General features: G+C 34.0%; 3 protein-coding genes across 3 annotated transcripts; 1 reads left to right on the forward strand and 2 right to left on the reverse strand.

Moving 5' to 3' along the window:
- Window positions 1-2,922: 2,922 nt before the first annotated feature.
- On the reverse strand, window positions 2,923-4,880 carry LOC108840489 (GDSL esterase/lipase EXL6). Its single transcript, XM_056994393.1, has 5 exons — window positions 4,597-4,880; window positions 4,331-4,464; window positions 3,931-4,161; window positions 3,557-3,818; window positions 2,923-3,274 (listed from the first exon to the last, which is right to left on the reverse strand). Exons 1-5 carry the CDS (start codon window positions 4,835-4,837, stop codon window positions 3,111-3,113), a joined length of 1,032 nt encoding a protein of 343 aa, XP_056850373.1. The 5' UTR covers window positions 4,838-4,880; the 3' UTR covers window positions 2,923-3,110.
- A 3,643-nt stretch (window positions 4,881-8,523) lies between these two features.
- Window positions 8,524-10,671, reverse strand: LOC108840279 (GDSL esterase/lipase EXL4-like). The gene is made up of 5 exons (XM_018613115.2): window positions 10,366-10,671; window positions 10,116-10,246; window positions 9,777-10,013; window positions 9,443-9,689; window positions 8,524-9,077 (listed from the first exon to the last, which is right to left on the reverse strand). The coding sequence occupies exons 1-5, from the start codon at window positions 10,616-10,618 to the stop codon at window positions 8,914-8,916; spliced, it is 1,032 nt and encodes a 343-aa protein (XP_018468617.1). The 5' UTR covers window positions 10,619-10,671; the 3' UTR covers window positions 8,524-8,913.
- Window positions 10,672-11,361: 690 nt separating this feature from the next.
- LOC108841328 (uncharacterized) lies at window positions 11,362-15,213 on the forward strand. Its single transcript, XM_056999343.1, has 5 exons — window positions 11,362-11,419; window positions 11,611-11,666; window positions 11,810-11,846; window positions 11,899-13,077; window positions 13,152-15,213. Exons 1-5 carry the CDS (start codon window positions 11,362-11,364, stop codon window positions 15,209-15,211), a joined length of 3,390 nt encoding a protein of 1,129 aa, XP_056855323.1. The 3' UTR covers window positions 15,212-15,213.
- Window positions 15,214-15,625: the final 412 nt, after the last annotated feature.

Here is a 15,625-nt window from a genome sequence, read left to right on the forward strand (position 1 = left end):
TCAATTTTCGGTTTATTCGGTTTTATACCGAAAACATAATTATTTAGTTTTGGATCATATTATAGGAATATTAGAGTCATGTTGTCAACGTAATCATTTATTAAAAAAAAATTATATGTTTAAATAAAAGAACAAAAAGCACTTCTACCATCTAATAAAATAATCAAATCTAGAATTAAAATCAAAAGTCAAAATTTTGAAAATAAAAATAAAAAACAAACAAAAGCATGAAAGAATTTTTTTTATTCTTCCATATTTAGTGTTTATCAAAGTCATGTTTCTTCGATTGAATATAAAATTCTGTTAGTTTATAGATTAAAAAAAAGTTGTGAAGAATTTACACTAATTGTTTTCTATGAAATTTATAGTCTTTATTTCATTTTAGTAATACTAAAATAAAGCAAAAAGATCAAAAAGAAGACTAAGAAAATATATTAGAAACTTCAGTTGCTATGAATTGTTACTTAATTATAGTTCAAGTATTTTATAAATTAGGACTTTTTATTACTCTAAAATTATGGTAATAGTTATTAACAAAAAAAATAACTTGTATAACAAATGAATTTTCATGCGTCGTTATAAAATATATACATATTTACATGTTTCTACTTTTGGTTGGTTTTGTTCGGTTTATTCGGTTTAACCGGTTGTAAATCAAACTATATCCAAATCCTACGATTTTTTATAGTTACATCCGTTTATAAGGTATGACCAAAAGCAACTCATATTATCTATTTCGGTTCGGTTTGGTACAGTTCAGTTTTATCATATTGAACAGTCCTGGTTTACATGGTATCTTCAAAGTTTCAAACAATGCACATCGTGTGTGAGAAGCAAAAAAAACAAAGCTACATAACTAAAGGAGGTTTCTTAGGCATGACCGTATATTTGAACAAACATGCAACTTATTAAATTGCAACACCACTTTGGGAAAAGAAAAACAATCATGCATATATAATTTCAAAACTAACTCACCAATGGAAAAATATCCACCAGCAATTATTTTATGAAATTGGAAATGATTTTGAAATTAAAGTGATTGAGCCAATTATAATGAAAATATCAGTTTGCATTTTTTCGTTTGATATTTGGTCACTCAAAGTATGATATATTTCTATACGATATTATTTTTGATGTAAAATTATCTGCATTAAGAAAAACAACTGTATATGTCAACAACTTTCTTAATTATTTGTTAGACTATTAACTTACTTGAAGTTGATTAGCTTAAAAAAGGTAAAGCAAGTGCTAGTTTTATCAAAGGATAAATTGCTCCAAAAAGGATAAATTGCTCATAGAGTGATGACTTGGAAATAATATCTCTACACTGTTTACTCAGAGCCTGTCAAAGAATTTTAAAGGCTACAATCCTAAAACAAAATAGTGGTCGCAAGACTCGCAAAAATCTATGCTAAAAGGTGGACTGAGGATACAACCACTAGACTTAGACAGATTTTTTTAATAAAGTGGCTGATTATATACCTATTAGCTTGGAGGCTGGATACCCCATGCTTCCCCTGTTCTAGGCCAGAGCCGGTTCTGCGTTTACTCCATCATTTAGGGCCTGACTGGTTCAAACGCAGGGGTTGCGGTTGCGGGTGCGGGTGGTTGCGGTTTCAAGTGTTACATGGCGTTTTGTATGACTGACGTAACGTTTAAAAATTATTGTGTTTGCAGGATGTTTGTGACTAGTTGATTATGAGACATTATAGTGATTTAATAATAAATTATCAATATAAACATATTATAATATTATAAAATATAAAAAACATACTATTGTGATAAAATAAAATAACTGTTAATATAATATGATTAATAATAATATTAAGTTTATTTTTAAATTTTTTAAGTAGTTGAAAGTTATAGTTTTAATATATTTTATGAAGATTTATATTAAAACTTTTAAAGAATATTTTGTTTCTTTTTTATATATGTGTATATCTTTATATATGTATGTATATTAACTTTTAAAAATTATGATGAATAGCTACTTTAAAGTTTTTATAAAAAAATACTATATTGTTTGTGAATTTAAATTAATATATAAAATGTGTATATATTTTTATTTATAATATTTTAAATTTTAAATTTTAAGTTTAAAGTATTTAGAAAAAAAAGTTTAATATTTTTTTATCCAACCGCAACAGCCCGCAACCGCAAACGCTAGCTGGAACCAGCTTTTGATTTTAAGAGGTTCGGAGCGGTTTGAAGCGATTTGTAACGGTTTGTATGATTGTTTTGAAACGCTGTCAACCGCTACCAACCGCAAAAGCTACGTTTGCGGGTGGTAGCGGGAAAACCAGTCAACCCCTTACAAATGCAATACTATGCATAGATACAGAAATACCAAATGAAAGACATGAAAATTAATTAAATACGGTGCAGTGTTAGGGCATTTGGATTTCAATTTTGGATTTGGTTGGGTTTAGCTAAATCAGTTTTGGTAGAACTTTAACTGAATTTAGTCGGAGTTATTAGTTCAGTTTGATTTGGTTTAATGTTTGGTTTTAGTTTGGTTCAAGTGTTCTTTGATTAAAACAAAACAATTTATAAACTACAAAACTAAACCAAAAAGTTATATGGAACTTCGTACCAAAAAGGAGAAAAATGTAGGTTTAGCAATATATTAATATATCACCAGTATGTATTTGATTGTGTTAACCATTAAATAATTACATTGATTTTTGGTTCAGTTTGGCTTAAAACCAAACTAAACTGTTTGGGCTTTGTCAAAAAAAAAAAAAACTGTTTGGGCTGATCAAAGATCAATCAAATGGCTTGCATGTATACTTAAGTTTAGTTTTGGTTGATCTAAATTAAACTAGTAATCGTTATTGAGGGGTCAAGCATGGATCGAACGTTGGCTTAGGGTGGTCAGTAGACAGGTTCTACAATCTCTTTTATAAGCCCTCTTTTGTGTTATTTCCGTTAATATACATGCATTTATTGATAGACGCGTTTGTCTGGTGACAATATAAAAGAAAGGACAATACAATTATACATCATTGGATCATACATTCTTTAGACTACGAATATATATCGTCATGTATGATATTGTCGCCTGTTACATGAATATTAAAATTAAAGATGGTAAGAAACAAGAAACTAAATCATGCAAGGCCTTTCCTTATCTGATAGACAAGAGGTTTAGATATTACTTCATAGGCTCTCATGGTGGGGTGAGCGAAGTCATAGAATACGTACTCGTCCGGGTTTAGGCATGGTATTATCGATGTCACCATACAACAACACGATCTTTTCCCTTCTGTAAACCCTGCAAGCATATGTACACACATGCATAACTAATTTGCCATTATTACTTAATAGGACTATGATCTCCATGTAGTCCTTCCAATAAAAATCATTTAACCATTACACTAAGATATTTCAACAATTTATGAGGCCGAAAAATCTATAATCTAAATATAATTTGGAGGCCAACATGTGTGTAATCTTTTAATAGGAAAATAACGCAGCCGAGTGCCCAAGGCAACATAATTATCATCACTTGGTTATTTCATGCATATACTTATGGAATGTGTATTTGATTACATACCATAGGCCTTAGGATGGTTGATAAGATCCATGAGAGAGCCGTACATGTCGACGTAAACAAACTTTGCACCTTTAAAACATTCTTCTACTTCGTAACCAATAAGAGCTTTCTGCAATTTTGTGTTGAAGTCTTCCGAAACTTTATTCATCATGAAGTTACACCATGCAAATACTCCACCAAATAGGAAGCGATGGAAAGGCAAGCATCCTACCGGAATCGCTCCCATCACCGCGAATTTTCTCGCTCCAAGATCGTATAAATCCTACATATATATAGTTACATAAACCAAAAGAATGTGAACAAAGGCATACATTATCATTGCTTGATTAACATAATTATATACATATATATATATGTATCTTATGAAGTCTTACTTGTAGGAATGTTTTTGTCCAAAAAACCATGTTACTTGTGTATGTATCTTTGGATTGTAATCGTAGACGAGCGGGAGTCGCGAAGTATCCAATGTCGTTATTTCCTTCAGAAATAAGAAACACTGCGTTTGAAATTATGGATTTCATTTGTTTCTTATTTTTCGTCGCATTCTTTAGTTTCTTCAAATATTTTTTGAAATCTCTTACTTGGTCGCCTGTGGATAAAACCCCCTATAACCAAACAACAACACAAGACCATCCAAGGAAAAATATAGAGAATATCAATTAGAAAATTATGGCTCAAGACATATAATAGTGTTGAAAGCCTGAGTTACAAAAAAAAAAGACATGTAATAGTGTTTATGGAAATAATTAACAAGTTCGTAGTTTTTCTCTTAACCAGCGTTTTAGATGTAAGATCGTCGATTCCTGAACCACCTGATGCGAAACAAACGCCAGTTTTAAGGTCGTCGGGCTTGATGCGACGCAACCTACGATAAGCGGGTACAACTTTTTTTACCCCCAACCCGTGAGCTATAACAAAAGATTTCACGACATGTTTTTATAACGTATTTTTGTATAAAAGTATATGATAACTACAAAAAAAAACATTTTTTTCTGTAGAAATAAAAATAAGAAGACCGTAAAAAGAGTTTGATATCCTACCAATCATATCGGTGAAAACTCTTCCATTTCCAAATCTGCCCGTCGGTATCTTAAAGTCATAGTTCAAACCATATGGCCAGAAATTTCCCTTGAGTAGAGTAAGAAGACGATTATTGTTACCAGTATCTAGTATTGAATCTCCAAAAGCAAAAATTGCAGAAAAGGATTTGTTTTGTCCAGCCGCTGATGAAAGCCAATAAATGGAAAATAATGTCAACACCAATATATTTTCCCTAAACATATCGACTATTAAGTTCACAAGTTTTTTTTTTGTTTTCCTATGTTTTATAATGAATCTACTTAGATGTTTTTCTAACTATTTTTAGACGTCTAGTTTTTGTTTGTCCAAGGACGCCAAAATGCATGGGAATGCAGTACACACATATTGAATGTTAGGAAGAAAATAACTTTGAAACCCTTAAATATCTTTTGAGATTTTAATTATTTCTTTTTAATAAAATTACGAGTAATATTTGTATGCATTTTAAAATAATATACATGTATATATATATATATATAAAAGTAAAAATTAATTTCATACATCAATATTTTTTTCTAAATAACATCAATTATCTTTTAGTAGTTAACTTTTAACACAAACATGAATAGAAAAAATTTAGAATCGTTATTTTATAACTAGTAAGATATAGGACTGGCCCCGGAACATTGCACTTATTGTCTTCCGTCATTCTTTCCTGAGCCGGCTCTGCTTAGTTAGTGGTTGCCATGAGACTTCACTACTAGTTCAACAAATTTATATACTACCATATGCGATTGAGACGCATATTTGTAAATAATACACACACTTGAAAAACGATACAATATTTTTTTTCAGACGGTGATGATTCATATACTGGAGATAAGATATATCATTTTCATTTTCCAACCGCATCTCCTTTCATGCGATCTAGATATTCATTAAGATTAAAAATAATGATTTCATTGAGAAATTGTCTAATCTGCTCTATTTTATAGTTTATTAAAAGATATGTTGGTTTGTACTGAACTGTTGTGCACTGACGTAACAATATGAGCAACATTATTGCGGGTGTTTTAGGGGTTTCTTAAGAGGAGACCCAAAAAATTGTCAAAAAGAGGAAAAGTTGCCAAATAAGAGGTGTATTAGGTTGAGTTCTTATATTGTTATGGGATCCACTGACAAAAATAACAACCTCCATTTAGGGTTTCGCAATAATGATGCTCTTATGGTCTCATATCCTAGCAAATTACTCTGATTAATTTGTCTCTTGTTACTATTCTATTTTTTTCAGAAAAGAGGAGATACATTTACGAAAATATAATTCATATTTTAAAATATATTATTTCCTACAGTATCAACTATAATCATCAATGTTGGAACATCTATTATATTAAAATAAAAGTCACAACTTTATTTCATCTGTGATTTTTAAGTTGGACAATCCTTAAATTTTTTTATTAAATGTATTTTAATAAAAATAATAATATATAAAAATTGAACTATTTTAATCATAATATCTTTTAATATCTTTTAATTTAAAATTTAATATATATATATATATCATTTCATGTGTGATTTTTAAGTTGGATCATCTTTAATTTTTTTTATTAAATGTATTTTAATAAGACTAACTAGATTTTGATCCGCATTTGGAAGCGCGGGTTTTTCTTTGGATTGTAATCAAAAAAAAATAATTAATATTTTAGAATTCTTGTATATTATTATTTTATAGAATCATATTATATCGAAAAATACATTTGTTTAAAAACATAAATCTAAGAATTAGTTTATTTAAGATTTTATGTACATTCTTATGTAACTCTTTCTTACGCTTGGACACTTTAATTGACCCGGAAAACCACACCAAAATCGACCTAAAATATAGATACGATTTGGGTATGGGTATACCAAGAAGTACATATTATATTTTTTGGACTTGCGGATCTGTGTTCGAGGCCGGGTCCTACCCGAAATGCGATCATGTACCCAAAGTATACGAATTTTGTGCATATTAGGTATATTTGAGTATTTTGGATAGGTTTTCGGTATTACATATACTTTTAAAGTTTTGGTTCATGTTTTCGATTATAGTTTTAGATTGCTAGTGAAATTCCAATTTTTTAAAATTATATTTTGGGTACTCCGAAAAAAATTTGTATTCTTTAGGTCAGATTTCATGTAAAAGTTTTAGGTTTTTGGATATTTTTAAAATATTTTTGGGTATTTGTTTGGATTTTTAGGTGTTTTTTTGTTACGATATTTTTTGAGTTTTTGGGTATTTTCCGGGTTCTAAATATCCAAATCAGTGTGTTTCCATTATTTATCCAAAAATTATAGGTATTTTAATTATGAACTCATTCTTACTTGAACCAAAAAAATGATATGAACACAAACCAAAAAATTTTAAATACCTAATTATGTCCAAGTGTTTAGAATTCGAAGAATCCAGACTCGAAAAGAACGATCCTTACCTGAATATCCAACTCTCTCATTTTATTGTTTGTGTGCATTTAGAAAAACTAAATTTATTTGCGGATTTTGACTAATTTAATAATATAAAGTTGTAAAGTTTAATAGTTTTCAGACTTATTTTTATAACTTTTTTTCATAATCTATTTTATAAAAATTAATTTATTGTAAAATTTAATATTTTGTTTTTAACAGATGATTATGATTTGCTAAATTGTTTCTATTGAAGTTGATTTTGTAACTATTTGGAAATTTGAAATGTAAGATGATATAGTACAATATAATGTATGATATATTCTAATTTTCAAATAAGTTTCGAAGATATATTAATTTTAATAAATTTAGTGGGTTTAAATAGCATATCTATAGTATATTAATTCATGAGACACCGTTTAGAAAAGATGATACTTTTGTATACTGGTTTTATACACATTCTAGTATAATGGAGTTTTGTATAAAATTTGGTCCACTAAAGTACGATTAATAAAGAGAATCATTGAATGTCGTATGTTAGCTAAATATAAGGTAGTATAGTTAGCTAAATATAAGGAATAAATATAAAGTAAGACCAACAAATAAAAAAAAATAAAAGAGTCCAAAACAACTTGCATAAGTAGATTTTTCAAAATTCTTTCTCTTTTAATAGTATTGATAATATATAGAATCTTTGAACTAATTTAATCATAATTTAAATTATGGTGAAACCACCCATAATTTGGCTGCAACAATAATTTCAATATTCCAAATATTCACATAATTTTAAAATAACTACCATAAATTGAGGGTCGGTTTCACCGTAAAGTATTGATAAATCATAATAAAGACAATTTAACCATAAAATATTGATAAAGGAAATCCAGTTTTGAAAAGTGGGTAAAAATTTAACATAAACTAAATACAAAATAATTTTCAAATATATTTTTTCAAGCACATATTAATATGTTTAATAACTAGATGCAAATATAGTAATATAAATATATAAAAAGAAGCAACAAATACATGTGACGATTTTAAATAGTTGATTATTTAGAACATGTAAATTATAAATTATTGTATTTGAGTAGTTATATAAATATTTAAATATATGATTAAAATTAAAAATGTATACCACTAGTGACGTAAATAAATATATATGCATATAAAATAGGCGCGGATCAACATCTAGTTATCGTTATTTTCTTATTCCATATTTGAATTTAGTTAACTAGGAAATGGTTATTGATTAACTCGTTTCCTACAATTATATAAATCGTTTTCTGATTTTTTTTATCATACATTCTTTAAAAAATATTTGGTGTTTTTTCAATATCAAATTTATTGTTTGGTGTTAAATATTTTTTTGTCATCTCCAACAATAACATCAAATTTTGTGTAACACTATTTACATTACACCAAATTTGATGAAATAATGTCAAATTTGATGTTTTGTTGGAAATGAAATTATATCAAATTTGATGTTTTGGTGTCATTGTTAGAGCTAGCCTAAACAACCACCCTGATCTGAAATTACGTGTATACATATTTATACAATACATAAATAGAATATACACCCCTTTTTGTAATAAGAAGATTAAAAATAGAATATACACCCCTTTTTGTATTGTATTGATACAATACAATACATAATCTTTTTTTTTTTTTTTTTTTTTTTTTTTAGGTTTCAAAAAAAAAAGATTAAAAATAAGTGATCGTGTATGCTCATAAATATATAATTAACTAACAATGTTTTTTTGTTTGGGTGTAACTAGTTGACGATGTTTTTTTTTTTTGAAAACTGATTAGTTAACGATGTTGGTTGTTTATCATAATTTATTTTGGTACGTTGTTGGTTATTTAGATTACAACAATATAGGATCGTAAGACTGAAACTAGGCAAGGCCTCTCTTGATATCCTGGACCAGCCTTTTGGAAATGGTTTTGTAGGCTTTCTCCGAGGGATGAACAAAGTCATAGAAGACGTGACTATGAGGATTTACGCAAGGTACTATCGCTGTAGGCATACAACAACACCCATTATTGGCATTACTAAATCCTGCAACAATATAAGAACATGATACGTAAGAATTAAGATTACCTTTGTTTAATAATATAAGATGTTATACATAAATTTACAAGATTAATAAATCATTGTTCCCTATAAAACGTCACTATAAAAATAAATTATAAATAATTTAACAAATAATAAAATAATTGTAAAATATAATTCATAGAATAGTTTCTAATTAAATTAAAATTGATATAAAACCATCAAAATTTATTACGATTTGAAACACCAACTTTTTTCTAGAACATCATATATTATGAAATGAAAGGAGTATGTCACAGTGAATGAACGAGAATGAACAGATCAATGAGTGCTATAAATATAAATGATATATGCCGCGAAAATAAACGTACCGTATCTTCTATAATTTTTTATAACATCCATAAGAGTGTTGAACATGTCGACATAGACAAATTTTGCACCACGAAAACCGGCTTCGCTTGGCCAAGTTTTAACACCACTCCTCAATTTTCCGTTGTACCTTTCAGCTAATAGATTTCCGAACAAGTTACACCTACCCATGATTCTTGTCATAGGCAAACATCCAAACGGTATCACTCCCATCACTGCGAATTTTCTGGCTCCTTGATCATACATTTGCTTCATACATGACCAAAACAAATTTGAACAAAATATACATACTTCATACTATTATTGCATGAATAAAATATTTGAGTTTTGTCTTACTTTCATAAAATTTTTGTTCCAACTAGTTAGTTTAGTGGTGTAAGCACCACTCGTCACATATCCTCGCATGAATGCAGATCGAGTCATAAAAAACGAGATTCCAAGATCATTATTTCCTTGAGAAACAAGATACACTGCATTTGCAATGATTGAACTCGCTTGCGTAGGTGCTACGACCCTTAGCTTCATTATGTACTTTTTGTAATCACTTATTTGGTCGCTTGGCTTTAAAACTCTCTAACCAAATCGCCACACATATAAATTTTATCAGAAAATGTTAGTTACGACATCTTATAATATTTTTAACCGAAGTAACAAGTTCGTTATCTTTTTATTTACCATTAGTCTAGATGTAACAGGGTCGACTCCTGCACCACCTGATGCGAAACAAACACCAGTTTTAAGGTCGCTTGGAGCAATGAAAAGCTTACGAGCAGCTGGTAAATTTTTTTTAATCCCCAAACCCTCGGCTGCCACAACCCAAAAAAAAAAATGGTATGTTGAATAACATATTTATGCCGGCTAGAACTTGATCTTATCGTATGGATGGTTGACAAAAATTAATAGAAGCTCATGATATTATATATACCAACTATATCGGAGAAAACTCTTCCATTTCCGAATCTTCCCGTCGGGATTTTCATAGTGTAGCTTCTCCCATATGGCCAGATATTTGCTCTCATAAAAGTCATGAGAAAATTGTTGTTACCGGTATCAAGTATTGAATCTCCAAAAGCCAAAAGCGCAGGAAATGAACCAGCAGTTACGGTCGATAAGAAATAAATGGAAGTTATTGCTAACACCAATGTTTTTTTCCTACTCATATCTAACATTAAGTTCATTTTGTTTCCTCAAACAAGTGTTTAGATTCTCGTATATGTTTTATACAGAATTTAATTAATGATAATATAGAGAATTCAAGTGTGTTTCTTACTATTTTAGACGTTTAGTCTTTGTTTGTCGATGGAAGCTATAAATGCATGGGAGTAGTGACTAGTGAGTACACACCATGCATGTGATCAGAGTGTTTTAACATTTTTCTTTTCTTTTTGCAGTGTACACTGTACATAGATGTGTCAAAATGGGTTTAAATTAATGGATCAACTCAACCACTCCAATCCATGGATCTTAATGGGTTACAAATTTGGATAATAGTAGATAAATGGATTTAGTGGATTATGGGTTTAATGAGTTTGGACTAAAATGAGTAAATGAACAAGTCAGTCCAAAACATTCTACATAAACCTAAAAAAAAAGTCGAACAAACGATTTCAGATTTCACAGAACAAAACGATTCAGAAATTCTCTGAATCCAAAAGCTTGATCTCTAGGTTTCAGTTAATCCAGTTTCAGGTTCATTTCTAGATTGATTTTGGGTTGTTATGTCTTAGATTGATTTCTTAAATCATAATTTTGTTTCGGAGAGTTTGAACCAGAAGTTTGATCTCATATATATGATAAAAGAAGTATAATTAATGTGTACTTAAAAAAAAGCATAAGGTGTACTTGTGGTCTTTTGTAATGTAAATCTTTGATTTGGGCTTATTGTTTTGTTTCTGTTATATTATTTCAGTGTCTAAAAGTGATGGACAATGATGAAGAATGTCTTCCAAGTGGTGTTGGTGGTGGACCATCATCAACAAGTGCATCATAATATCTTCTTGTAAGTTCCACGGTGAGATGGTATTATCCGATCAGGTCCAAATGAAGTGGAAGAACAAGGGAGCAGCCAAAGAGACATCACACATACACCCAAAGAGTGAGTTCTGATTGTGTTAAACTTAATGATACATATTTGAGTTTCTGAGTCTGAAATATATTGTAAATGTTTCAGATGTTTCTCGTGTTATTAAGGAACTAGAGATACACAAGGAGATATCGATTCAAAAGGTCAGCTAAATAAGATCAGTTTCTGATGCAGCGCATAACCACCGGTTCACGTCTCTCGGATACTTCCGTAAACCGAGTTCGTTGTTTTATTCTAGCTGTTAGGATTTGTGTTTATCTTTGGTTTTGGTTTACTTATCTCTTAGGATATTCTTTGTGACGTCAGGATATTCTGTGCGTCAAGTAGTTTAAATAGGATCTTAGCATCATTGTAAACAACACGTTATTATTGAAGTTAATCTCAGAGCTTTTGAAAGTTCAACCTTGGCTTTGTTTTCGGTTATTATTGCAATCAACGACAACAAGCTTGTTCGATCTTCGGGTATTCACTTGACTCAACGAAGACTCGATTCTTTTAAATCTAACGCTGCGCCAGTTTTGGTATCAGAGCCTGGCTCGTTCGACCTAAATTTTTTTTTCTTTCCGTTTCCAGAACTAAGTATGCCTCCGCGTCGCAACAACAACGCAGCAGACTTTCCCCTCAACGACTGGGAGGAACTTCGTCGCACGCTGTTAGCTATGCATGAGAACATGCAGAATGCAATTCAATTTGCAGTCCGAGAGATCGCGGAGAACGCGTTTCTCAACCAGGGTCACCGAGATCATGACGATCGAGATTGGAACCGAGATCATGTCCGTGTTTTTGAAGAGGATGGAGCAACCGACGTGGAAGATAACCCTTTCGCCGATGAGGTCCGTCGTCATGGAAACAGGGGAGGATTTCAGGAACGGGAGGATCGTCGTTGGGAAAATGGATTCAAACTGGAAATTCCAGAATTTCACGGAGGGACGCGTGGAGAGGAGCTGCTGGATTGGTTAGTCGCCGTTCAGGAGATCTTGGACTTCAAGAGGGTTCCAGAGGATCGTAAAGTACCTTTGGTGGCAACCAAATTTCGGGGCAAAGCTGCTTCGTGGTGGTTACAAACCAAGACGGCTCGAGCTCGAGCGGGGAAGGAGAGCGTTCGTACTTGGGCGAAGCTTGAAAAGTTATTACGCAAGTCCTTTTTGCCGTATAACTTTGATCGCACCATGTTCACCAGATTGCAGAATCTGCGTCAAGGATCGAGAACTGTGGATGACTATGCAGAGGAGTTTACACTACTCCTGACTCGAAATGAAGTACTTGACAGCGACGTTCAATTGGTGTCGAGGTTTATTGGCGGGTTGCGACCTCAAATTCAGAGTGCGATGTCTCAGTTTGATCCTTTAACGATAGCTGAAGCACATCGAAGGGTGGTTGCCTTCGAGCAGCAATTCAAGTCTTCTACACAAGGCTGGAACTCGTCTAAGCAAGTAACCAAGGGCAGCAAGCGAAAGAGACTGGGGAGAACACAACAAACCGCCAAGCTGCTGCAACTCGACAAAATGCAGGAGCTGAAGAGTTGCGTCGTTCTTCCAGACCAGCCACAATTAGGTGTTACTCTTGTGGGGAGATTGGCCACCGTGTCAACGCTTGCCCAACGGCAACTAAACGGGGTCTTTTGGCAGATGATGAAGTTAAGTGGGACGAGGACGGAGAGGAAGGTCTTGAGGATGATTTACCTGAGCTGGAAGAGGAGAGCAATGCAGGTGATCATGGCACCTTACTCATGCTGCGCCGAGTTTGCCTTGCACCTATGAGGCAAGATGACCAGCCTTGGTTACGAACCAACATCTTCTCTTCAACGTGTACGGTCAAGGGCAAGATTTGCAGGTTTGTGATTGATTCGGGAAGCTCTCGGAACGTTATATCTGAAGAGGCAGTCAACAAACTTGGTCTGCGTCGGTCAGATCACCCAGCTCCGTACAAACTCGTCTGGTTGCAGGAAGGATCAGTAATTCGTGTTACTCACCGTGTCCTTGTGTCACTCTCGATAGGTGCACACTATAAGGATAAAATTTATTGTGATGTGGTGCCAATGGATGTCAGTCACATCCTGTTGGGGCGACCTTGGCAGTATGACAGAGATGTCTCTCACAGTGGGCGTACTAACGTCTACAGTTTCTTCTTTGAGAACAGAAGGATAGTGTTACTTCCTAGTCAAGACCCTCCACCGTTACCGTCTCAGCCTCAACAGAGAGCGCTACCACATCTGCTCGAAGGAACGGGTTCCAGTGATACAGTGCTCTTTTGCTCCCACGCAGAATTCTCTAAGGCACTAAAGGAAGAAGAAGTCGCATTTGCGCTGGTCTCGGTCCCCACTACAACCACACCACAGACTCCGACACCACCAGTCATCATGTCGCTACTTACGGAGTTCGCAGATATCTTTCCCACAGATTTGCCGAGGGGATTACCACCGTTGAGGGATATTCAGCATCTGATTGACCTTGTCCTGGGGGCATCACTATCTAACAGACCCCACTACAGGATGAGCCTTCAAGAGCACGAAGAACTCCGCAAGCAGGTCGAGGCCCTAGTAGCAAAAGGTCATATTCGAGAAAGTCTGAGTCCTTGCGCAGTGCCTGCTCTGCTGATTCCTAAGAAAGATGGCACATGGAGAATGTGCGTCGATAGTAGAGCAATTAACAAGATTACAGTGCACTACCGATTCCCTATTCCACGACTAGATGATCTCCTGGATCAGATTGGAGCAAGTGTGTTTTCTAAACTTGACTTGAAGAGTGGCTATCACCAGATTCGCATCAGACCTGGAGACGAATGGAAGACAGCCTTCAAAACTCGTGAAGGTTTATTTGAATGGCTAGTGATGCCTTTTGGCCTTTCTAATGCGCCTAGCACCTTCATGAGGATTATGAATCAGGCTCTGCGACCGCTTATTGGGAAATTTGTCGTTGTCTACTTTGACGACATCTTGGTGTTCAGTAAGTCGTTGGAGACACATATTGATCACTTGCGGCAAGTTCTTGCAATACTGAGACAGGAGAAGTTCTTTGTAGCAAGTCAGAAGTGCGAGTGGGCGGCTGAGCAATTCCTATTTTTGGGATATGTAGTTTCCAGTAAGGGTCTCTCGATGGATACCGGGAAAGTAGAGGCAATTAGAGCTTGGCCGATTCCTACATCTATCTCGGCAATACGAAGCTTCCATGGGCTGGCTTCATTCTACAGGAGGTTCGTGCACCATTTTAGCTCGATCATGGCACCTCTTACAGAGTGTATGAAGGGCACTCACTTCGTCTGGACGACAGCAGCAGCCGAGGCCTTCGAGCAGATCAAAGTGAAATTGACGACTGCGCCAGTGTTGGTCCTGCCAGACTTCGCGGAGACATTCGAGTTGCATTGCGACGCGTCTAAACTGGGCATTGGTGCCGTATTAAGCCAGCAATCTCGTCCTGTCGCCTTTTATAGCGAAAAGCTTTTGGGTGCCAAGAGTAGATACTCGACTTACGATGTAGAGTTCTTCGCCGTCATTCAATCCATTCGCCATTGGAGGCATTATTTGGTGCATCGCGATTTTGTCCTTTTTACAGACCATGATGCTCTGAAGCATCTTGATAACCAAGTCAAGGTGTCATCTCGCCATGCCAATTGGATAGCATACTTGCAGCAGTTCACCTTCGCCATCAAGCACAAGTCCGGCAAGTTGAATCGTGTGGGGATGCATTGAGTCGTTGTCACGCTTTGCTAGCAACCTTGCATGTTTCAGTGCCCGGCTTTTCCACTTTTGCTGAGCTTTATGTGTCGGATCCTTTCTTTGCGAATGTCCTTCGTGATGTTCAGGAGCAGAAGCGGTCAGATTTTGCGCTTATTGATGGATTTCTGTTTCGGGGATCTCAGCTTTGCATTCCTGATGGAAGTTTGAGACTGCGAATCATTGAGGAGCTTCACACGGAGGGTCATGTGGGCCGTGATAGAACGCTCCAACTGGTGACTGCATCATATTACTGGCCTTCGATGCGTCGCGACACCGAGCGCTTTGTTGAACGTTGCCGTCAGTGTCAGTTAGCTAAGGGGCAGGCATCGAATGCGGGCTTGTATATGCCTCTTCCCATTCCGTCTCAGCCATGGACAGACGTCAGCA

This window comes from Raphanus sativus, chromosome 2 (genome assembly GCF_000801105.2).
Source record: "Raphanus sativus cultivar WK10039 chromosome 2, ASM80110v3, whole genome shotgun sequence".
Classification (NCBI taxonomy): Eukaryota; Viridiplantae; Streptophyta; class Magnoliopsida; order Brassicales; family Brassicaceae; genus Raphanus; species Raphanus sativus.

What these genes read in the sequence shown, in the direction of transcription:
- LOC108840489 (XM_056994393.1), bottom strand. Translation starts at nt 4,837, where the DNA reads ATGTTTAGGGAAAATATATTGGTGTTGACATTATTTTCCATTTATTGG. An exon ending in ATCTTACATCTAAAACGCTG is followed by an intron (nt 4,162 to 4,330) that starts GTTAAGAGAAAA and finishes GTTTGGTTATAG; the next exon opens with GGGGTTTTATCCACAGGCGA. An exon ending in GGACAAAAACATTCCTACAA is followed by an intron (nt 3,819 to 3,930) that starts GTAAGACTTCAT and finishes ATATATATGTAG; the next exon opens with GATTTATACGATCTTGGAGC.
- LOC108840279 (XM_018613115.2), bottom strand. Translation starts at nt 10,618, where the DNA reads ATGAACTTAATGTTAGATATGAGTAGGAAAAAAACATTGGTGTTAGCA. An exon ending in CTGTTACATCTAGACTAATG is followed by an intron (nt 10,014 to 10,115) that starts GTAAATAAAAAG and finishes CGATTTGGTTAG; the next exon opens with AGAGTTTTAAAGCCAAGCGA. An exon ending in GGAACAAAAATTTTATGAAA is followed by an intron (nt 9,690 to 9,776) that starts GTAAGACAAAAC and finishes TCATGTATGAAG; the next exon opens with CAAATGTATGATCAAGGAGC.
- LOC108841328 (XM_056999343.1), top strand. Translation starts at nt 11,362, where the DNA reads ATGGACAATGATGAAGAATGTCTTCCAAGTGGTGTTGGTGGTGGACCA. An exon ending in TGGTGGACCATCATCAACAA is followed by an intron (nt 11,420 to 11,610) that starts GTGCATCATAAT and finishes TAAATGTTTCAG; the next exon opens with ATGTTTCTCGTGTTATTAAG. An exon ending in CAGGATATTCTGTGCGTCAA is followed by an intron (nt 11,847 to 11,898) that starts GTAGTTTAAATA and finishes TTATTATTGAAG; the next exon opens with TTAATCTCAGAGCTTTTGAA.